Raw genomic sequence first — 24,426 nt, 5'->3', positions numbered from 1 at the left:
TAGCCCGAGGGTTCAAGAGATGCCACCTGAAGTGTAACACCTTCTGGTTGTACTCAGCTAGGAGAGCGGTTTTCAGTCTTCTACCTCAAGGGAGCACTTTCCATGTCAATGCATTTGCCCAGGGAGCCCCCTGTTTGCCTGTAACAGAATCCCTGAATGCTATAGAGCAGCCTGTTCCAACAGATGTTGCTCAACCACAGCTCCCATTATCCCTGATCACTGGGCATGCTAGCTACAGTATGCCTGACGGACGTGGGTGGTGCTGTGCTGGTCTAAACCACTGAGCCTCTTGGGCTTGCCAATCAGAAGGTCAGCGGTTCGAATCCCCACAACGGAGTGAGCTCCCATTGCTCTGTCCCAGCTCCTGCCAGCCTTGCAGTTCAAAAGCATGCCAGTGCAAGTAGATAAATAGGTACCGCTTTCTGCGTTTCCGTGTGCTCTGGTTTCCATCACTGTGTTCTGTTGCACTAGAAGTGGTTTAGTCATGCTGGCCACAGGACCCGGAAAGCTGTCTGTGGACAAACACCAGCTCCCTTGGTCTGAAAGCGAGATGAGCACCGGAACTCCATACTCACCTTTGGCTGGATTTAACCATCCAGGAGTCCTTTACCTTTTACCTGCCTGATGGGACTTGGTGTCTCCCCAACATTTGGAAGCCACCAGCTTGGGAAAGGCATGTGTAGATAGTTCTAGGTCTTTTCTAGGGTGGACAATTGGTGAGGTCTACTAAGCCACATAATTTGTTGTTGTTGTTGTTTAGTTGTTTAGTTGTGTCCGACTCTTCGTGACCCCATGGACCAGAGCACGCCAGTTCAATGGGAAAAGATCATGTTCACATGACTGCTTTTATTGTTAAGGAACCAATAAGCTTTGGAGGAATTGTACTGGCCAGTGCTAGACCAGGAGTCCATCCTGGCTTGTATTGCTCAGCCTGCCTCCTCCTCCTCTTCTTCTCCTCATTGATCCTGCTCTGGCATCTGTGGGCACTGGGAAATTTGTCGGATGCTCTCTAAACTCCCAGAGTTTGCAAGAGTCTTCTTTGTTGGTCTATCTATCCAATTTTATCCATTTATTCCCTCTTGTGGCTTGCACAGCACCATGGCTCTCAAGATGAACCCCTGCCTGATATGTCCCTGATTTGAGCCCAACCAGCCACCGTTTCCCTGTTCTAAGCACGACCGAAATTGGCTTCTCTTTGCTTGCTCCATCCAACTTTCCACATTCCCACATGCCACCTCCATCCTTGGCTGTGCAGGCAAGCTGGCCCCCTGCCTTATGCTGAGGGCATGCAGGGTGGTAATAAACTGTCGCCATTCCACTCAGCCCCCTTAAACATCAAGCTCCCCTTCCTGTGATCCTGCAGCGTGTTCCCAAATGTTTCCTAGCTCAGTGCCTTAAAAATAGCTCTTACAGTGTTTCCACAGCTCCTGTCAAGCCAGCCTGGTTTGCAATTTCCGCTCACGTCCCCAGGCATCGTTATATAGAGTAATGGAATTGAGTTTGCTAGTCCGCCATCCTTGGGGATCGCTCTATAACAAGCCAGACCTTGGAAACGTCTCCAAAAAGCCTCCTCTGCTTCCACCCGGGTCTTCTTGCATGGATGTAAATATATGTTCCTGTCCTTAGTTACTATGTCAGTTTTAAGAGCCTCTGACCCCTCTCCGAATCAATGTTTCCTGTGTTATCTGCACAAATCCTAATTCGTCATCCGCTGTCTCCAGAAACATGATCCCCATTTTGGACAAATTGCTGCCGTCCCTGTCAGAGGAGCATGTGCAAAAGTCATTCTCTCATAACACTGCTGCCTCCTCTGACCCGGTTTGTGATTAAATGTAATCCATTCCCTTCTCCCCTCAGCAACAACACAGCTCCCACTGTGCTCTCCTGCCCTTGAACTGTTCAAGGAGTGGCTCAAAACATTAACATGTTCGGGATCATGCCGCCCCCACAATATATAATGTCCAAAAAGCATGGAGGCAAAGTGTGGAGCCAAGCGTGGTGCAGCTCCAGTGGCCGGCTCCTTCAACTCCTCCTCCTACTGCCACAGAGGGCCAGGAGGACCAAAGCAGCCTTCCATCAGTGGAGGCACCAGGAGGAGGCAGAAGAGGAGCCATTAGCCATTGAAGCTACGTGGCTGCAGCATTCGGCTTCACCCCCGGTTCCTCCCAATGTCCTGACACAACATGCATACAACATTGCCTCCCCTCCATCACCCTCGCAATCTGGCACCTTTGCCAATTCAAGTCAAGTCAAGTAACCTTTATTGGCATCACATAAGAACATTCAGAATACATTCAGAATAGATAGGCCAGTGCGATCTCGTCGCCACCCCAACGGCAGTCACCCGCCAAAGGGCAGAAGAGGCGAACAGTCCGCCTCATCTCTGTGGGTTTCCAGCAAGGGCAGGGTCCTGTAGCATAAATCAAATAGAGGAACTTAGCTATTGTCTTGGTGAGCTCCTGGTCTCTCCCCTGTAATAAGAAGCGCATAACCTCCGTCTCTGGTTTCCATGTTGGAATGCATAGATGGTCTAGAAATTGTTGGCAGAGATCATCATACATTTTACATTTAAGGGCCATGTGAGCTAGAGTTTCCACCAGGTGGGCATTGCATGGGCAGATCCTATCTCCTATCTCTGCCAAACCTGCAAACCTACCCCAAAGGAGGTTAGAAGGATTAGAATTGAACCTAGCCAGCGAAAAAGCCCTTCTTTCTTGCGGATTAAACAAAAATTGTAAATAATTAAGATTACATTCCTGTGCCCAAGAGAGTCGAAAATAAAGAGGGGAGTATGTTTTTTCCATAGCTGAGATTAGTTCCTGATAATCTATGTCCCAGAGCCTAGTTTTTAACATGGTCTTGGTGACTGGGAGAGCCACAGCGCCCAGGAGATCCTCTGAAAGCCCGAGTTGCCGTATCTTTGTGCAAAACAGTTGTAGCCCTGGGGAAGGGAAGGAGTCAGACAGAACTTCACTGAGTAAGGTATCCTTGAGGTGCCTTTGTTTGGGATTGACTCCCATGGGTGGCGATCTATTGCATCTGAATAAGCTGTGGAAATGCAATGTTTCAATGCATACGGATGCATATTTCCCTTACACTTTTACATTCAAATAAGAATGTCAGAAGAGATGGTTGGCAGGGGAAATTAGCACCACTGAGTTGTGCTCATGTTGGCATCAGGCCAGTTATATGCAACCCTGCCCTTCCAGGCAGCATGAATGTGGGGGAACATTAGAGAACAACTGGCAAAGCAAAAAGAGGTGTGTGGATGGTGCAGTATAAATCCACCAGGGGACGCAGGTGGCGCTGTGATCTAAACCACTGAGCCTCTTGGGATCGGAAGATTGGTGGATCGGAAGGTTGGTGATTCGAATCCATGTGATGGGGTGAGCTCCCATTGCTCTGCCCTAGCACTTGCCAACCTAGCAGTTTGAAAGCACACCAGTGCAAGTAGATAAATAGGTACTGCTGTGGTGGGAAGGTAAACAGCGTTTCCATGTGCTCTGGCACTTGTCACGGTGTTCCATTGCCCCAGAAGTGGTTTAGTCATACTGGGCCACATGACCCGGAAAGCTGTCTGCAGACAAATGCCGGCTCCCTCAGCCTGAAAGCGCAATGAGCTCCGCAAACCTATAGTCGCCTTTGACTGGACTTAACCATCCAGGGGTCCTTTACCTTTTATAAATCCATCACTAATGAACTGTTACTGCATCAGGGTCATGTTGCAGAATACATCCAGGAAAACACCAGTGTGGAGGGGTTCTTAGTGGTGAACAGCGAAACCAACACCAGCTGCCATTCTGTGAATGCCCCAGTGCTTGCTGGGATTTCACATCTGCACCCAATGCCATACTTGAAGGGGCTCCAGGCCTCTCTGCCTGGCCTCAGGACTTTCTCCAGGCCACGCCCCCATCTCCCCTGGCCACACCCCTCACTGGCTCTGCTTCATAGAATGCTTTTGCCTGGCTGGACAGTGTCTCTGACAATGCCTCTTCCTTGGCTGGATGGTGTGTGTTTAGAAACCAGACTACTGTACAAAGGTACACATTTCATACCCTCCAACGTTTCTCTGCTGAAAATAGGGACGTCCTATTCTGTAGTAGTAGTAGTAGTAGTAAGAATAAGAATAGTTTTATTTATACTGTGCCCATCTGACCAGGCTGCCCCAGCCACTCTGGGCAGCTTCCAACATATATAGAAACATAATAAAGGTAAAGGGACCCCTGACCATTAGGTCCAGTCGTGGATGACTCTGGGGTTGCAGCGCTCATCTAACTTTATTGGCCGAGGGAGCCGGCGTACAGCTTCCCGGTCATGTGACCAGCATGACTAAGCCGCTTCTGGTGAACCAGAGCAGCTCACGGAAACACCGTTTACCTTCCCGCCGGATCGGTACCTATTTATCTACTTGCGCTTTGATGTGCTTTCGAACTGCTAGGTTGGCAGGAGCAGGGACCGAACAATGGGACCTCACCCCGTCACGGGGATTCGAACTGCCGACCTTCTGATCGGCAAGTCCTAGGCTCTGTGGTTTAACCCACAGCGCCACCCATGTCCCATACAAACATAATAAAACATAATAAAAAGAGCCAGTGTGGTGTAGTGGTTAAGAGTGGTGGACTCGTAATCTGGTGAACCGGGTTCGCGTCCCCGCTCCTCCACATGCAACTGCTGGGTGACCTTGGGCTAGTCACACTTCTCTGAAGTCTCTCAGCCCCACTCACCTCACAGAGTGTTTGTTCTGGGGGAGGAAGCAAAAGGAGAATGTTAGCCGCTTTGAGACTCCTTAGGGTAGTGATAAAGCGGGATATCAAATCCAAACTCCTCCTCCTCTTCTTCTTCTTCTTCTTCTTCTTCTTCTTCTTCTTCTTCTTCTTAAATATTTAAAGATTTCCCTATACATCACTGCCTTCATATGTCTTCTAAAGTTTGTAGAGTTATTTATCTCCTTGGCTCAGGGGTTGCATAACTCCATACACTTCAACATTTCTTTGATGAAAATAGGGACGTCCTAAGGAAAAGTGGGACATTCCGGGATCAAATTGGACAACTTCTGTAAACCCTGGACTGCTCTTGGAAAATAGGGACACTTGGAGGATCTGACATTTGTGTTTATTACTCCTCTCATTTTTGCCTCTGGCCCTGCCCGCCTCTGGCCTGTGACCTTGGAAGACTCCCCAGAAGGGAATGTGGTGCTTGGACTGAAAAAAAGATTCCCAGACTCTCCTATGAGCCTTGCAGAAGTCGGCAAAATCCACGGGGACAATGGTAATAAATTCACCTGTCACCTACTCTGAAACATTTCAGGTTTGTTGAGATGGCCTTCACCAGATCAGGCATCTAGAAATTGGAGAGAAATTCATTCTGTATGCACTTAAAGGTGAGCCTAACTATTCCACGCTTTCAAAAACAGTGTGCTTCATCACACATTGATGAAAATAGCATGCAGAAACACATTATGTTTGGGGGAAATTATTTGCAAAAATGTGTATACAAAAATTTGCATACAAAAATTTGGACTATTAGGAGAAATTTGTGCTAAAACGCTGATTAATTTTCATGAGGACTTTAAAAGGGGGGGGGGGATGCAAAGTTTTGTGGAAATGTGGAGAACCGAATTTAAGATTGGAAAAGGAGGAACTGAAGAAACTAAAGTTAACAGATTTGCTCATCCCTCCTGCCCTCTTTGCCTTCTGAAGGAGGCTTGGTCTGAACCCAAAGGTCATGTACAGCACAGTCAATAAGTGGCGACTGAGTTTTGAAAACTGGGCTGGAGCACATGCACATTTCAGAAGAATAGGATCAAAAAGAGGAAGAGATGGGTTTGCTGCAGGGGAGAAGATGAATACTTGTTTGTCCTCTTAAGAAGAAGAAGAAAACCAGACTAGACATGCAACAGTTGCATGCAGTTAAACAATGATAGCACACCTCATTTTCTCTGTCAAATATCCGAAGGTACTGTTAGCACACTGAGCCTTGGCCCATGCTGGCAGGGCAAGTGTGCAAAGTTGATTCTCCTGCATGCGATCTGTGGCTGCAGCGAGTCTGCCTGTCAATGCAGCACAACGCGTCGTCAGCATGAAATTCACTTAGGAGCAAACTGGAATAGCAGAATTCCCAGCTCCCAGCATGTGCTAAGTCAGCTTCCTGTTGGAAATCAGCTGTTTATAACATCTGCGGCAACACGTGGGATCTTAATGTGGAATAGTCCCCCTCTGTCCATTCAATTGATGAAAAGGCAGCTATTCTGTTGCAGTTCGAAAGCCTCTCTGGGACAGAAAGCCCAGAGAATCCTAAATTATCCTCTAAATCAGCAGTTTTCAGCTTCTTCAGACCTTTTACCCCAACCTGCAACATGAGACTTGCCTTTATTTATGTATTCTTCTTCTTAGACCATCCCTCCCCACCATATATGTTGCTTTCTCCTTTTCCTTTCTGCTAGCAAGAGCCAAAAAGAGCTGGTGATTCTGGTGTGACTCCACTGTACGTCTGCTGTTCTAAATATGGTCAAACAATCTAGATCTAAGCAAGGAGCAAATATCAGATTTGTTGTGTGTTATAAGAATACCAGAAGAGCCCTGAAGGTTCAGGCCAAAGGCCCGTCTGGGCCAGCGCTCTGTCTCACCAGATACCTCTAGGAAGCCCTTAAGTAGAACTTGAGGCAATAGGACTCTTCCAGTTGGGCTCCCCAGAATCTGGTATTCAGAGGCATGCTGACTATCAAAGCTACATGAAAGGGCAGATTTACACAGAAGACTCATATGGAACCGGCTTCCTTCCTTCCTCCCTCCCTTCCTTCCTTCCTTCCTTCCTTCCTTCCTTCCTTCCTTCCTTTTTCAATTTTCAATTTTATTTTGACAAAGTAATAATTATAAATAAATAAGAATAAAAATGTGCACCCCACCACCAAGACCATTCCATCGTAACTATCCAACCTCCCAAAATTTCAACAATTCCTGCGATGGTTTGACCCCTTTCCGTTTTAACAGTATAGATTCTACAAACACCCTCCATATCGCCTCAAAATCATTTCTCCTACTTATTCCCCGTCTTACCTTAATGGCACATGTTAATTTATCATTAATAGCTATATCCCACACCTCTTTATACCATTCTTCCATATTATATTAAGCTTGTCCCTTCTACTTTCTAGCTATAATAATTCGTGCAGCTGTCAATAAATTTGTGAGCAAGTCCTTCATAGCCTGCAAACCTTCCACTCCATTGTAGATTGATAATAATGCTGCCTCTGGACTTTCGGCCAGCTTTAACCCAGTGATTTCTGTTAAACACCCTTTGCCAAAAAAATTGTACGTATTTACACCCCCACCACATGTGAAGATAATTCCCTGTTTGCTGGCAGAACTGGCTTTCTTGAGAATGTAATGCTGTAGCAGTTGAGAATGTAGAGGGGGGAATCCCATCATTGATTACTCTCATGTTCCCTACATGTAGAAAACTTGCACATCAGAAAGGCTAGGCTTGAACTCTCATATATTGTTCTTCTGTCGGCACCGAAAAAATAATAAGACAGGGTTCAGTTTTCCAGTCCTCCATCTTCATTCTCAAGTGGCATAGTCCCAGGAGAGCTGTACTGTTTACTTTCTTCTGATTATCTAAATATGATTGTTGGTTCAATTTCATGCTCAGTGCAAGAGAAGAGATAACGTTCCTGTTAACTCACTCATGCACAAAAAAGCATGGAAATTTGCCTTATTGTGGAATCAGAGACTCTCACTACAAAATCAGATCGACTAGGATTGCAATCCTATACACACTTACCTAGGAGTAAGTCCCACTGAATTCAAAGGGACTCGCCTTTGAACAGGCATGCATAGGATCGCACTGTGGCTACCTAGATTTTTAAAAAATAATATATACAGTGATCTCCCACAGTCATGGATATCTGGAGGATGCAATGAACGGATGAGCTTGTCAGCACCTCTACATTTTCAGCCTTGGCATCTTACAGACAGTGGCACTGCAGTTAAATTACTGGCAGTCATCTATATTGCATGGTCTCGGGCTAGAAGGAGACTGAGGGATGAAATATCAAACCCAGCAGAAGTCCAAAGGCTACACACAGCAGGCAGCAACACAGAAGGCTTATGTAGCTTGAGCCTGTTGCAATCTTGAGTCTGATTTAAAGAAGGGAAAAGAGAGTTTTTATTACATGGAGACCTATGGCCTTCCTGATTCATTTTGCCATAGCTGCTTTTTATTAACGATGGGCCCCTTCAGACTCGTGGTTTCTCCACCCCCCCAGGTTTATTGTGCAACATGTCTTTGATAGAAGAAGAAGAGTTTGGATTTGATATCCCACTTTATCACTACTCTAAGGAGTCTCTAAGGGACGCAGGTGGCACTGTGGTCTAAACTACAGAGCCTAGGGCTTGCCGAACAGAAGGTTGGCGGTTCGAATCCCTGCGATGGGGTGAGCTCCTGTTGCTCGGTCCCTGCTCCTGCCAACCTAGCAGTTTGAAAGCACGTCAAAGTGCAAGTAGATAAATAGGTACCGCTCTGTTGGGAAGGTAAATGGTGTTTTCGTGTGCTGCTCTGGTTTGCCAGAAGCAGCTTAGTCATGCGGGCCACATGACCCAGAAGCTGTACGCTGGCTCCCTCAGCCAATAAAGCGAGATGAGCGCTACAACCCCAGAGTCGTCCGCGACTGAATCTAATTCAGTCCTTTAAGGAGTCTCAAAGTGGCTCACAATCTCCTTTCCTTTCCTCCCCCACAACAAACACTGTGTGAGGTGAGTGAGGCTGAGAGACTTCAGAGAAGTGTGACTAGCCCAAGGTCACCCAGCAGCTGCATGTGGAGGAGTGGGGACGTGAACCCGGTTCCCCAGATTACGAGTCTACCGCTCTTAACCACTACGCCACACTGGCAATACAATACACAATGCACAAGTGCATTGGTGCTAGATTTATATTGGACTGTCCACACACCATTCTGTTTTATGAGTTGCTTCTGTGATGCTTCTCTTTTAACACATTGCTATCTGGAAGGGCTCTCTTGTGCCACAGTGCAACAAAAGCAGGGCAAGCAAACAGCAAACAGCAAAAAGCAAACAGCAAAAAGCAAACAGATTTCAGCAGGAAATTACAGGATAAGCACTGATTGGAACAGAAGCTTTGTGACCACCCCAAAACCTTTGCAGTTGTAGATGGTATTGAAAAGTGGATTGTATATGACTGTCCCAATACTGCCATGAGCAAAAGTAATCATGAATGCACAACAAAAAGGGCATCCTGAGAGACCCCATGAAAACTGTGGCCTGCCAAAGAGTGCTGCTGTTGTTGCCATCCATCTGCCTTGAGAGACAATGGAGTGCGCCTCCAGGGGTGAAGTCAAAACGTTGCGTTAGCAGCACCGAAGTGATCTCCCTATGGTGCAATACTGGGCTCTATGGAGGGCCTGGGCTGCCCAGACAACAAGACCCCACCCCTCCTGGCCTCACTGATATGGTCCAAAGGAAAGCAGAGAATATGTTTGGCAGCAGCTTGGCTGCAGGAGTTGTTGGAAGGAGGTGTCAGGCTTCAGGGAATTGGCTTCCTCTACCCATTGCAGTAGATAAGAAGATCAAATGAAAGGAACGTCTTACCAGTTAGAATCTTTAATAATCACAGTGAGAGAACAAAGAACACGACTCCTCGAAATGATGGTGCTCCCAATTAAAGCTAACACCCCCCCATTAATCTACGTCACTCCTACGTCTTGTAATCTGAGCTTGTACCCTCTGCACTTTCTGTTCTGAGACTTTCTGAGACCTTGGGGAGGGTGGAGGAATGCTGTCCAATGACTATGAATCTGTTAACGCCCTCTCTCTCCCAGTTCTTCTCCTCCTAGCTGTTCCTCATCCAGTATTTCCCAGCTTCTGCCTTCTGAACTATGCCCCTCTGAAAACCACTGTTCCAAATCTATATTGTCCTCCTGCTCCTGGGAAGATTCAGGATCCTGATCAGGAGCAGGGGGAGGGGGAGGGGGAGGCTCCCACCGTTCTTCCTCAGTACAGCCCTCCTCAGCACAGTCCCTGACAGGAGGCATACAAGGCCTGCAAATGATTGCATTAAGAGTTTCTCTTCAGGCATACCTACTACTTTGGGGATTTGGAATGGCCCCACTGATTTTATTATATGCAATATTAGATGTCACGTTCTAACAAAGGCAATGATCAAGTTCATTCTGCAGCAAAACACCCTCCTCCCAATGGTGGAGAAACACACATATATTACCCTTATAAGCTGATCATCACTAAGACTGCATGTTCCCTATGGAGAAACACCATGAGGCCCGCCTTTCTGTGTGTACCATTATTAAATCCATGTCAGCACGATCCCCACGATGGCATTCCCATTCCAAGTCAGAGCCTCGGACTCTAAACTAGAACCACATGTTATTTTCACAAGGCAGCGTCCAGGTCCGTCTTCACACTTTCGCTCAGCTGTCCGAGGGAACCACATCAAAGCAGGCGAAGTGACGTGAGGGATACACGAGCACCAAGGGCCCCTGAGCCAGCCAAGTCCTGCCCCCACCCCTAAAATGAGACATCAGCAGGGTTGGATTGCAGCGCTAAAGGCAAGCAGGCAAAAGAGGCGAGTACGGCTGAAATAAGTAAGATCGTTTGCAGCCCTCTTCTGCTCATAGAACACCCTGAGCAGCGTCGCAGTATCAAAAGCAACATGGCACACTTGCAAAAGTACATGGAAAATAAGGAGACTATCAGCTGAAAGCTGCAGTCTCAAACATAGACACTGGGCAGCAACAAAATTAAACTGGAGCTGCGCGGTCTTATAGGACCTGGTTAACGTATGGACAGCAGAATAAGCTGGCATGCAGGGAATATGTGTTTCTCATTGTGGTGAGGATGCATTGTATTTCTATTTAAATTATAGCATATTAGTTTAGGCAAACTTTTTTTTGATGCTGCTGCTGTATTTTCTGTTTCTTTGGGCTATGTAAGTGACCTCCAAGTCATCAGTGATGCTTCTATGAAGTTCCCAGTTTGGGTGTTATTCTTTAGAGTGAGGTGGGGGCAGACTTCAGGCCTGTCGGATCGACTTTCTTTTCATGATAACCCCAAGATCTACCATATACATAGAATGAAAGAGCAGGATGCATCTGAGCACATACAGAACCTAGGGGTGCCCCCAGTCTGTTGCTATTTTTAAAAGGAATTTGATCACATACCAGCAAATTCAGGACGCATAGTTTACAGCAGCAGCAGCAGGCTTCAGGCTTTGAAGTTTCAGCGGCGCCTCGTGTGATGCCAAAATTTAGTGGCCCCCCCACCTCTCGCATTCCATTGTCTGACATTATTGCGGCACCTCCTGCAGTGCCCTCTCACCTTGGCACCCCGCACAGGCGAACCGGTCATGCTCCCCTAAATCTGCTTCCGTTGGGAGGTCTTGAGCAATAAAACCATTTCCCCCAAAGATCAGATGTTTTGTGAAAAGGGAGTAATCAAAAATTATTGGGAAATGATTTATAATGAAATGAAAAAAGATGTTTAAGACAACATTTGTATGCGACCACAGCTGCACGGATGTTACAGGGCCCAGAGATGGAAAGAAGATAAAGTTCCTACCAGAGAAGAATGGCAGATTGAGATGATGGACAATGCTGAAATGGCTAAAATGACTGGAAGAGTCAGAAATCAGGAAGACCAAAATTTTAATAAGGAATGGGGAAAATTTATAATTTATCTTAAAGACCATTGTAAACAGTTAAAATCGTTATTAGGATTGGAATATCACTTGTAGTTTAAGGTTGAATTCTGGACATAATGGAAGAGGTAAAGGATTTGGAGTATGATAAAAGATGTGGGATGAAATGATTAATAGGACCCACAAAGGGGAGGAGGGAAGTCCAGGAGATTCCCTGGAGTCTTGTTTTTATGATTTATGTCTGATATATCTCTGTAAAATCTTAATTTGAAAAACCAAATGAATAAATAAAAATTTAAAAAAAGAAATTGTCCGCTCCTCTTTCATCCATTCCATTTCATCCATCCATTCAGCTTTGTTGTGCACCCACGAGTTCCATTGTAGTTATACACTTGCTTTCACACATCATCTGACCTCCCCCAAACAAATCGGAATGAATGCTGAATAAAGAGAATGTATGGAAGTGCCCTAGGAATTCATTTCCTATTGAAGAGCTGAACTGAGCTCCCAAAGTCCGCTGTTGACTAATTTTCTTCCTTTCCAGCAGCTGAATTCAAGTGAAAAATGTGGCGCTATTATTGCAATTGCTGAACCACTAGGTGTTAGACACTCTTGTCATCAGAGCTGCTGCACGTCGCCCAGAGATCTTCCATCAGATGCCCACCTGCCTTTGGCTCACCCCATCTGTATACTTTATGTATCTGCCTGGTTTGCTTTTGTGTTTCGGGAACGAAATGTTCATTCCAGGAAGAATAGAATATATCACTTGAATATTTTCTTACTTAGGATGACATTTATGCTGAATTTGATAGCAAACTGGTTTCCGCCGAAAATAGCTTCTTTTAAACAAGAAGAAATAGCTTCGCTGTTTTTCTCCATGCCCATTAATGGAAGGAAGAAGTGAACTGTGTAAGACAACACCCTGATGATAGTCTGTGTGATCGAAGGCATTTATTTTGTTTTTTAAAAGAAATATTGCAACATTCTCTTTGGCAGACAGACTGCAAACAATTTCCTGCAGAAAAAGGCTGTGTACATGGACCTTTGAGCACCATGACCCAGTGATCATTGTCAGTTGGGAGTGAGAAAGGACCAACAGCCCCAGGGTTTCTCTCTGGAAGGTCAGCAATGTTAAGGCTCCCACTAGTTCTTGTTTTCAAAAATCCCTGCACACTACGATCAGCTTCTCTGAGCATGTGCAAAGTTCCTCTGGGATAATAACTTGCAAAAGTGCATCTGGCACTGTGTGTGTGAATGGAGAAACAAACAAATGGGTCTAAGGCATTAGGACCCAAGAACAGCCTTCCTAGATCAGATATCAAAGGCTTGTCTAGTCCAGTATTCCACTTCCAACAGTGGACCAGCCAAATCCCTCTGGTAAGGCTGCCCTGGAGAGCAGAACTACCATAAGAAAATAGGAAGAGTCCTGCTGGTTCAGTCCAGATCCCCATCTAATCCAGCATTCTGTTCTTACAGTAGCCAACCAGATGCCTATGGGAAGCTTGCAAGCAGGACTAGAGTTCAACAGTGCCCTCCCATTCTCAATTCCCAGCGACTGTAATTCAGAGGAAGGGAGGACAGGTAGCCATTGTGGTTATTGGCCCCAATAGCCTTATCCTCTGCAAATGTGTCTGTTCCAAGTTGATGAGATACAATGGGCTGGAGGATAGGTTTCAGCAGAACGTCAGGAGAAAACGTAGCAGAGGTTTGACACTGGAACCAACCAATCACCCAGAGGGGGCGGGTGGCCTCTCCCTCACTGAGGGTCTTCAGGCAGAGGCTCTAGCTCGGGAGTTCCTGCATCAAGCAGGGAGCTGTACTGCCTACAAGTCTCCTTCCAACTCTATGATTCATGCACAAGACTGGTTCATCTGCCAAACCACAACTGTTGTATTTATGTTGGTCGACAACCCACCATATTAACCCAACCAACAATGAGAGGCAAGAGGCTATGTTTAGTACCAGCTGAAGCTTCTAAATCAGGGGTGGGGAAGCTCAGGCCTGGGGGCCGAGTGAAGTCTCTATATCTGGCCTCTGGGACTCTTCCCAAGCTAGAACCTCCTGAGACATCTTCCTCACCACCTCTGCTTTGCGCTTTCTTTGAATGCTTTTGCCTGCCTGAGATGGGTTCTTGAACTGGAAAGTTGTCCAAAAGGGAACGTGGCTCTCAAACTGTTAACAGGTTCTCCATCCCTGTTCAAAATAGTCATAACATGCAGCCAGATGGAGAGGAAGGCCAGCATTAGGTTGAAATCTGGTTTGGCTGTAATGGTGAGTCAAGGTAGAGGGGAAAGCACAACACTAGGAGAAGTTAGTAAATTGAAATTGTTCACCAGCCCCTCATCCTGGTGAGTGTTAGAGAAAAGAACATGCTGTTTGCTGATAAAGCAGCTCAATGCATCCTGCACTACTGAAAATCATAGTCATTTCCAGCTTCATCTACAAAGGAAACCTCATCGGCTGCTTCAGCAGAGCAAACCATCACTCCTATTGTTTACACAAATTTTAAGGTGCACCCAGTAGAAGGAAGCATCTTGGAAAAACCTTTCCCAATAGTTCTTTTCATCTGCAAAATCCTTCCAACCCTGTAAATAGATAAACTTCTCACATGAATAAAGGCGGTCTAGGACAATGAATCCCAGAACTAAGGTATTTACCATTTCAAAAGAATGGCCCAGACTGGCCAGGATAAGGCAATCATCAAGCATGATCAGGTATCTTGACAGACAGGTGACAAGCCACACTCTCAAATTTCCGTTGTAGACCGTCTCTTTCTGTGACGCTGGTATGGCTTGTAGGTGGTCCTTGGCTAAGGGGTTGGGCAATTTCTTGCCTTTAAAAGTTGTTGCACGCTTTTGTTCTGGGTCATCACCCCCTTGCAAGGTAGGGCGACTCTGTTGCAACAGAAAAATAAATATCTGCCTTGCTTTGGCTGGTTCTAACCTCCACCTATTCTTCTTTGACCGATCATGGACTTACGGGATATTTAGGGAGTCCCTTGGGGGAGCTGGGCTGTAAAAGTCAACCCCTAATTTTCTCATGGCACTATCTTGAAGCAAATCAAACAGTTGTTCAGTTCTGTATATGCTCTGTGGAGGAGGGCTGAGAAAAAATGGTCATCAATGAGCTGATCAGTTAATGAAGTCAAGAATCTCCTGTCTGAACATACGGGAGGCAAGGTCTGTCTCAGACTGTATGCAACCAGATTGAAGATGCTTACTACTTGCCTCTGGGCAACATGTTTAGTGCCAAACTATAGTATTGGAGGGGAGACCTAATGAGATTCCTGGCTTTGGCAGGAACAGTGGAGCTGAGAGCCAAGGCAGCTTTAAAAGTGCGCTCTGCGGTTTCTGTCGCCGTTGAGAAAACAAACAACAGCAACGTCCCGTATTTACAGCACCCCCCATCTCCAAGCAGTCCCTTTGTGCCTTTATTTTCATCTTTATTGAGTCAGGAGTCCCTGTTCCCCACCCCCACCCCCCACCCCAAACTCAGAAAATTCAGACAGGGGACAGCCTTGGCAAAAGAATCAGCCTGGGCTGGGCGAGTAACCCAAGGAAAGCTGATAATTCAACGTGTGTTTTTCTGTACTCGCTGTGTGTGGTCTGTACCATGCTTCGTAATCGTATCTGTCCCTTGGGGAGTGACGTGCCTGCTTGATGGAAAAAGAGGCCTTGTGGAGACGCTGGCATTTGTTGCCGCTCGTGGTAAATAGTAATGTGCACGTTGCTTAGGGAAGGCACTCCTTTTGGGCTCTCTCTTCTCTCCCCCCATTTAGAATCTGGGCTGCTTTTTGGAGGGATTCTATTTTTTGCCAAGTTCTCTGCAGCATCCCACTTTTAAGTGTGTGTGAGGAAAAGAATAAAAAAAACACACCCCAGCTCTGAAAAGAAATCTATTTTATGCCCTCAAGAGGAAACAAACCCGAGAAGTAATTCAAGTGTGCTTGTGTAGCAGAGTTCTAGCCCTTTTAGAGGACAAGGGAGGCTTGGGGATAATTCTCAGGGTCTTAGGCCTCGTCTGCACCATACATTTAAAGCCTTTTCATATCACTTTAAATGTATTCTCACAAAGATTTCTGAGGCCTGTAGTTTGTAAAGGGTGCCAAGAGTTGACAGGAGACTCCTATTCCCCTAACGGAGCTATGATTTTCAGAGTGGTTGAACAGCAAATTTGTCTTCACAAGGGACTCTGAGAATTGTAGCTGTGTGAGGGGAATAGGGGTTTCCCAACATCTCTCACTACTTTTAACAAGGGGTGAACTGTAGGGGAATGGAAACAGTGCTGCGTGTGGTGAATAGGGAGGAACAGAAAATGATGCATTCTTATGTTATGTTTCCTCCCAGGTATCCTCAGCAAAAACTTTAGAGGACTTTGACTTGTGTGGAGAGGGGCACCATTTGCTGTTCTGATCCAAGCAGCAAATTTTCTTGGGACACATTCACCTCATATGTTTACAGTGCTATGATACCACTTTAAACAGTCATGGCTTCCTGCTTCCAAATTTTGGGAGCTGTGACCTGTTAAGGGTGCCGAAAGTTGTAGGTGACCCCTGTTTGCCTCACAGAGCTTTGATTTCCTGAGTTCCCTGTGAAGAAGGGTTGACTGTTAAACAACTCTGGGACTTTTAGCTCTGTGAGGGGATTAATTGGGGTCTTCTAACAAATGCTCAGCACCCTTAGCAAACTACAGCTCCCAGAATTATTTGAGGGAAGCCATGTCTGTTTAAAGTGGTATCACAGTGCTTTAAATGTACGGCATTGAATGTGGCCTTGGACCAGCTCCACAAAGGCCACCAGGGCCTGACTTTGATGTATCCAAGAAATCTGTGAGCTGAAAAACGGGATATGACGTGTGTGTTTCAATGCAGCTGAAATGACAGGAAATGCCCTATGAGGTAATCTTATGTCATGTACTTGCCACAAGCTAGCTGTCTTTTCATGAGCCATCTGGGGAGGGGAGGAGAGGAAAGGCCACAAGGTTATTTTGTCTCCTTTTCATCTGAAATGCCCTTCTAGAACCGAACATGTCAATTTTGTTATGGCAGTTGGAACAGATTGTTGGGAAATGTGATGCTTTCTCAAGGGTGTTGGAGATGTTCTCTTCTGTATGACGAAGCCTGTTTTTTTGTTTTAAACCATTTCATCATGTCCTCCTGACTGAAATCCCAAGATATATATATTTTTTTTCCTGGAAAGGTGACAAAACTTCCTGCACGATGCTTAAAAGGGAGGGGGAGCTGTCAGGAGGACTCTCTTTTGGTGTGAAGGGAGGAGAGTGAAAACTCTTTGGAAAGGACATATGGAAAATATATAGGCATGAAGGAAAGGAGGCAGATAACCGTGGGAGGACAGGCAGCTTTATTGAATCCAAACAGGTTAAGTCACCCCAAACTCACAGCCAGACAAGTTTAAATTAGGTCTGAGTGACTGGGACTCTTAGCGGTTCTCCAAGATAAATAGTCCTCACCCTCCAGTCTCAGAAAGGCAAATGCTGGAAATTTCCATCGCAACACTCCTGCCTCTGTCTAGCAGTGCATAATCTTGTAGTAATTAAACACACTAAACAGGCTAGGCCTAAAAGTATTGGTCCAGTTCGCATGCAACGTTAAGCCAAGCCATGGGTGAGCAAGCATTCAGTTTTATTGAATGTTTCTGTACGCCTTTTCCCCAACAACCAGATTGAGCTCATAGCAGCTCACAACAAGAAAACATTAGTAGATAAAAACACCACTTCCTCATACAGAACACGAGTACAGCATGAGTACAGCAAATGTAAAATGGGAAAATCACAAAACAATCACACTGGAGATATGTTAGGAATACCAGCCAACCATGAAGCAAGAGAAAAGAAAAACCAAACTACCTCTCTCTCTCACCCAAGGTGTACATATTCTCTTCCCATCTCTTACCTGAAGTTAGAAATGGGGGAGAAAGTCATCGCAGTTTGAATTGAAAGGCGAATCTATCAAATTCGCACTTTCCAAGGCAACATGTGAACCGAAATCCAGCCATCCTGTGAAATTCACACTTATCTGAATTTTGCCCTGCAGTTCGCCAAACAAACAAGGTTTACGAAAATACACGTATTAGGGAAAGGTGTGCATAGAAATGAATATATCAGTGAACATAACATACACATTTCCATTATATTAGGAGAAATTGCATGCATACATATGTAAGTCAAAACTGCATACAAAAATGTGTTTATTAGCATAAATCTGGCACTAACGTGCTGATGAATTTTCATGATTTTTTTTTTAATCAAATTGCTGCAGAAATGTAGACAACTGAATTTAAGAAACCGAGAAGCCAAAAGAACCGAAAGTGACAGGTACTGCCACCCCCATTGGCTGCCAGCCAAATGGTTGGAATTGTATATGCAAATATCTCTGGACCAGATCCCATGGCCAGAGTGATGTGGGTGCCATCCGCTCCACTGCTCTTTCAACACCCACCTCTACAGGTCTTGGCCTGTTGTCTCCATAAGAAATGGGTAGTGTTTCTAATATGTGGTACTAATCTAACACTGGGTCACTTGTGCAATGGCCAACATCTCAAGGCGAATGCTGCTATGTAACCTTCCAGGGTCCAAAGGCTGCTCGCTGCTCTGTTGTGAACAAAGACCTCGGCCGACCCAGATGGTGTTTGTGCTTGACTTATGCTTTGATCTTGAGCAGTGCTCAGTGGGGGAAGTTTGACCTTCCCTCCCCCGCCCTGTAAAAGCCTGGATGAAAATTAAAACCACTGACCATCCCTGTAATGAATAAGTAACGCACTGATACCTAACCTGGCTCCCACGTGAGCGAAATGCCCAAGGTGTCTTTCAACACTCCATTAAGAGCACGGAATCTTATTTCAGTAGCTGAATGGTAATAAATCTCTCCAAGGGACCTCTGCTATTCATAATAAAACAGGAGTGGGAAGCCTTTTTTTTCACCCGAGGGCCACATTCCTGCATGGGTAACCTTCTGAGGGCCACATGCCAGTGGTGAGGCAAAATTTAGTGGAGCAACAGATACGACTCTACATTCTAGCCATACAAAATAAAGATTTGTGCACCATATATATGTTGTTGTTGTTTAGTCGTTTAGTCATGTCCGACTCTTTGTGACCCCATGGACCAGAGCATGCCAGGCACTCCTGTCTTCCACTGCCTCCCTCAATTTGGTCAAACTCATGTCGGTAGCTTTGAGAACACTGTCCAACTATCCTGTCCTCTGTCGTCCCCGTCTCCTTGTGCCCTCAATCTTTCCCAACATCAGGGTCTTTTCCCCCAAGTAACATTTTTTACAGGTCAGTTTCATTTGTTGAGACAATAGGAAGAAGAGGGGGAAAGAGGTGGGGGGGGGAGGTGAGTGGTGGTGGGGTCGGGTGGTGATGTTTCTATTACAGTGGTACCTTGGGTTAAGTACTTTATTCGTTCTGGAGGTCCGTTCTTAACCTGAAACTGTTCTTAACCTGAAGCACCACTTTAGCTAATGGGGCCTCCTGCTGCCGCCGCGCTGCTGGAGCATGATTTCTGTTCTCATCCTGAAGCAAGGTTCTTAACCTGAAGCATTATTTCTGGGTTAGCGGAGTCTGTAACCGGAAGCGTATGTAACCTGAGGTACCACTGTATACTTAATATATGCGGGGTTTTGTGTCAGCGTCGCTTGTGCAGGTTCTCTGCTATTCACTTGTGTTCCTTTAGTGGTGAGAGAGGTTGGGGTTGACCTAGGGTGTGGTTGTTTGTTTGTGATTGGCTCTGGTGATCTTTGTTTTCATGTGTGAGTGGGGTGGGTGGGTGTTTTGGATCAGGTTAGCCATACTGATTTGTATGCTGTTGGTGGATTTTTGTCATTGTCTTGTTGGGCTGTGTATGTGATAAAGGGGAGCCATACTGGGGTGAAGGCATCTTCTCCTGTTTGTCCCCATGTCAGTTTCAGTTTATTGGTTAATTTTTCTAGTAAGGCTGTTCCCCATACTATTTGGTACCATTGGTCCATGCTTACTCCTGACAGGTCTCTCCAGTGTCTGGTTATGGTGTTTCTGGCTGCTGAAAGTAGGTGGGTTATGAGGTCTTTGTGGTGTAAATGGGTATTATTGTCTTGGAAGATGTTTAGTAGGGCCAATTCTGGGGTGATTTCTAATACTACGTGAGAATGCTGAAGGATGTGCATTGAGAGGCAGGTGCCATCCAACATCATGGAGGCACAAGGAAGAACATCTTCCTCCTTTGTAACATCCAGAAGTTAGGGTGTTTTTATGTTGATGTTGATCTGTTCACACAGAGTAGTTGGGTCTTGCTCTGTTCTGAATGAAGGCGTTGTGTTGCAATTTCTTAGCTCTATTTGTTGCACAGCAAATTTGCTCGTTATCTCCTGGGGTTTTTGTTCTGGATAAAGGTTTCATTTCTGCTTTATAAGATATAGGGAGAGTTAACAGGGCATTGGCTACCCAGACACAGATCCAGTATCCAGTTTGCATTATAGTTTACAGGAAGGGCTGCAGCTCAGTGGAAGAACATCTTCTTTGCATGCATAAAGTCCCAAGTTCACCCACTGGTATCAACAGGCAGAGCTGGAAATGTGCCCCTGTCTGAAACCCTGGAGAGACATTGTTGGTTAGTACGATACGATAATCTTTATTGTCACTGTCCCATACAGAACAGCGAAATTGAAAAAAAAAATCTACATAGGACATTCAAAAACCAACAAGCCTGCTATCCCAGCTACCCCAACCTGGTTAGCCCCCCTAAAAACTCTGACACCCCATTTTTAAATACAATATACTCCCATAGAGACGCCTTACACTGCATTTAAAACCAAAATCGCATTTGGATAGAAACTGTTTCTCAGGCGGCTAGTCCTAGTCTTTATAACCCTGTACCTTCTTCCAGAAGGCAGAAGCTGAAAGAGATCATTTCCGGGGTGCGCACTATCCTGCACTATCTCTGCAGCTTTCTTATGGCACCTGGAAGCATCGATTTGATCCAAGGTGGGAAGAGTGCACCCAGTTATTCTCTCCACAGTCTTTACAACCCTGGACAGCATTGTTTCCCCCCTGACAATATAGACAATACTGAACTGCACAGTCCAACAGACTGACCTTGTCTGTTTTCTTACGGTTGTAAACTTAAGACATAAGCAGGCAAGTGCGAAAAACCTTCAAGCCCTACTGCTTTCAATAGGTGAGAGAGTCAAGCACATCCTCGAAGCTCCAATTTATGAATGCCTTCGCTGCAGTAAGCCTTACTGAATGCAATATCCTTAAGTGTGACTTCAGGGTTACCTCAGACAAAAAGAGAATTGGTGTGGCATAGTAGTTAAAGCAGAGGTTGGACTTCAGCTCTCATCACCCCCAGCTAGCATGGTCAATAGTCAGGGATGATGGGAGTTGTAGTCCAGCAACATCTGGAGGGCACCAGGTTGGCTACCCTTGGGTTAGAGTGTCAGACTAGGACCTGAAGCTCACTGGGTGATCTTGGGCCAGTTGCTATCTGTCAGCATAACCTACCTCACAGAGTTGCTGAGAGGACAAAACTGGATAAAGTAGACTACACTACCTTGAGTGCCTTGGAGGAAAGATATGTATGCATTAAATCAATAAATGAAAGACCTGCTTTGTCTGCTTTTGGAAAACACGAAATAGATTTGACTCCTGGTTATGGTTTTAGATTTGAAGCTCATGACTTAGATTTTCCTAGGGAGAACCGAATATTCTCGATCTTTATCTCATGCTAGAGGCCAAGATGCTAAAACCAAAGAAAGTTGACTCATCATATATGAAGAAGCTCCTGCATAATAGATCAAGGAAACGAGATTAAGGAGAAGAAATGAATAATTGAAGATTAATCAGGGGAGATTCGGAGTAACCTGAGACTGATGAGGGCTGCATTTTGATGGACGAGAGGCTGAAAGAGGACCCAGAGAGACCGGCTTTCTATGTCACGGAGGTTAACAAGGTCTGCAGAGTAAGCAGGAAGTTGAAAAAATTGGGGACAGAGTGGTGAGCACTTGCTTGAAGGCTAGAGAGATGTGCCGGTTCGAACGGAGCTAGGAGGGTCTCTGGCTTCTGGTTCCTTCCTCACGCAGTGACATGGAGCAATGGATTATGGATTGACAAGGAACCTACAAATTAGGAGCCTGCTGAAAATAATCTACATCCTCCCAACAGTGGCTTATGGTGAGTAACATCAGTGCTTTTTACCTGGATGTACTGAAGAGTACGCAGTACTTCCACCTCCCACCCCCAAATGTTAAAAGTGTGGGTACTTACTGTAACAACTTCATGATGAGTATCTACATCTTTTTTTCTTAAAAAAAGGAAGAAGCACTGAGTAACTTCCTCCTCCTCCTCCTCCTCCTCCTCCTCCTCCTCCTCCTCCTCCTCTTCCTCTTCTTCTTCTTCTTCTATCTCCTAGCTTTGCCCCAGGCTGGGACTCAAGGCAACTTAAACAAATTAAAACAAGGGTACATATTTTTTAAGTGAAATATAATAGTTAAAAAGTATGTAAGCTCAAATAGAATTAAATCAATATTTAAAAATCAATGAAAATGCAGATAGCAACACAGTGCAGCACTATTAAAAGCCCTTTTCTTAAAAAAAAACAACCAGATCCCCAAGGCCTCTCAGAATAAAACATTCACCTGCCAGTGGATGGGCAACAAGGAGGGAGCCAGTCTCGCTTCTCTAGGGAGGGAGTTCCAAAGTCTGGGAGCAGCCACTGAGAAGGCCCTCTCCCATGTCCCCATCAAGCATGCCTTGAGGGTGATGGTACCAAGAAAAGGGCCTTCAAAATATGGGCAGGTTCATATTGGAGAATATGTTCCTTCAGATAGCCTGGGCCTAAGCCGTATAGAAATTTTGCCAGGCCAGCTACAGTAGAAAAACTGTATGTGTCTATACCAGGATTTCCCAAACTTGAATCTCCCGCTCTTCTTGGACTACAACTCCCATCATCCCTAGGTAGCAGGACCAGTGGTCAGGGATTATGGAAATTATAGTCTAAAAGCAACTGGAGACCAACGTTTGGGGAACCTTGATCTACATTCTGGATGGGGAGATCGGTGGAGCGGGGGAGAAATTTATTCACTTCATATTTAAAGGTGAGCCTACATAATTCATGGGAAAGTGGGTGGCGCTGTGGGTTAAACCACAGAGCCTAGGACTTGCCGATCAGAAGGTTGGCAGTTCGAATCCCCGCAACGGGGTGAGCTCCCGTTGCTCAGTCCCAGCTCCTGCCAACCTAGCAGTTCGAAAGCACATCAAAGTGCAAGTAGATAAATAGTTACCGCTCCGGCGGGAAGGTAAACGGTGTTTCCGTGCGCTGCTCTGGTTCGCCAGAAGCAGCTTAGTCATGCTGGCCACATGACCCGGAAGCTCCCTCGGCCAATAAAGCGAGATGAGCGCCGCAACCCCAGAGTCATCCATGACTGGACCTAATGGTCAGGGGTCCCTTTACCTTTTACCTAATTCATACTTTCCGAATCAACATGCAAGCCAAACCTCAGCCATCCTTGGAAATTCACACTTCTCCAATGTATGCCATGCAGTTCTCCAGCCAGGTAATGTGTAGAAAAAACATGCCTATGTTTAGTGAAAATAGCATACAAAGCTACGTGAGATTAAGGGAAATTGCACTGCAAAAAACAATGTGTATATTTCGATTTGATATCCCACTTTATCACTACCCTAAGTAGTCTCAAAGCGGCTAACAATCTCCTTTCCCTTCCTCCCCCACAACAAACACTCTGTGAGGTGAGTGAGACTGAGAGACTTCAGATAAGCGTGACTAGCCCAAGGTCACCCAGCAGCTGCATGTGGAGGAGCGGGGAATCAAACCCGGTTCACCAGATTACAGGTCCACCGCTCTTAACCACTACACCACACTGGCTAAATTGCCTACAAAAACACCTTTGTTAGGAGGAACTCACACTAAAAGGCTAGCGAATTTTCATGATGATTAAAGAAAAAGAAGAAATGAACCATAAATTGTAGCAGAAATGTGGAGATCTGGATTTAATATAGGAAAATGAGAAACTGACAGAACCTAAATTACAGATTCGTTCATTCCTAAGCAATTGTTGTCAGTGCCGTGGTCCATGACCAAGTATAGATAGCTATCCAGTTGTATATTATACGCTACCTAGGCTGGACTACTTTAATGTGCTGTGTCTGAGACTCTCTTTAAATATGATTTGGAGAGTTCAGCTGTTTCAGAATGTGGTCACCTCAGTCCTGACAGGCTACACATTCAGATCACTTTGACACCATATATAGCTTTTGGACACAGAGGTTCCAGTTATTTGTAAGAACTTTATGAAAGATTGACTAAATCCAGCCAGCTGGCCCTGCTGGGAGTGCCAGGCCATTAAATAAAATTATTAAGAGCTCCTCAAAGCAAACATTAGCAGTGGGTCCTTCTTGGATGCCGGGCTCTGATGCCGGCCTTGGCAACAAAACTACCCCTCCTATTTCAAGTTAACAGGGTCCAATGAAGGTCTTTGCATGAGATACGTGGCTGATGTTCTGGAACATCATAAGCATAGCTTGCTACTTTATATGTTATGAGGCTAATTTTGAACTGGTGACAGCAGACTGTAGTGCAGTTATATATCTATATTGATATCCAATCAATGCAGCGGACTGGGAAATGGCAGAGCAGATGGATGCTCAGGCAGCCCAATGTTTAATAGGTGGATGGAGAGTATTCGAGGAATCATTGTTAGTATGAAAATAGAAGTGTCACTGGCATGTTCCAATTATGAAATATTGC

General features: G+C 45.5%; 1 protein-coding gene across 1 annotated transcript in view; it reads left to right on the top strand.

Annotated features, from left to right (window-relative positions):
- The window catches only part of VSIG10L2 (V-set and immunoglobulin domain containing 10 like 2), a 64,858-nt gene that overhangs the window by 10,689 nt on the left and 29,743 nt on the right, over nucleotides 1-24,426 (top strand). The window contains exons 2-3 of the mRNA XM_080982367.1: nucleotides 5,308-5,380; nucleotides 21,392-21,833. Of these exons, the coding sequence (XP_080838493.1) occupies nucleotides 21,755-21,833 (79 nt within the window). The 5' untranslated portion in view covers nucleotides 5,308-5,380; nucleotides 21,392-21,754. The remainder of the gene's footprint in view (nucleotides 1-5,307; nucleotides 5,381-21,391; nucleotides 21,834-24,426) is intronic.

Source organism: Podarcis pityusensis (assembly GCF_964106645.2).
Source record: "Podarcis pityusensis genome assembly, chromosome: 15".
Lineage (NCBI taxonomy): Eukaryota > Metazoa > Chordata > Lepidosauria > Squamata > Lacertidae > Podarcis > Podarcis pityusensis.
Note: the sequence above shows the minus strand (reverse complement) of the source record. Positions and strands in the feature narration are given on the sequence as shown.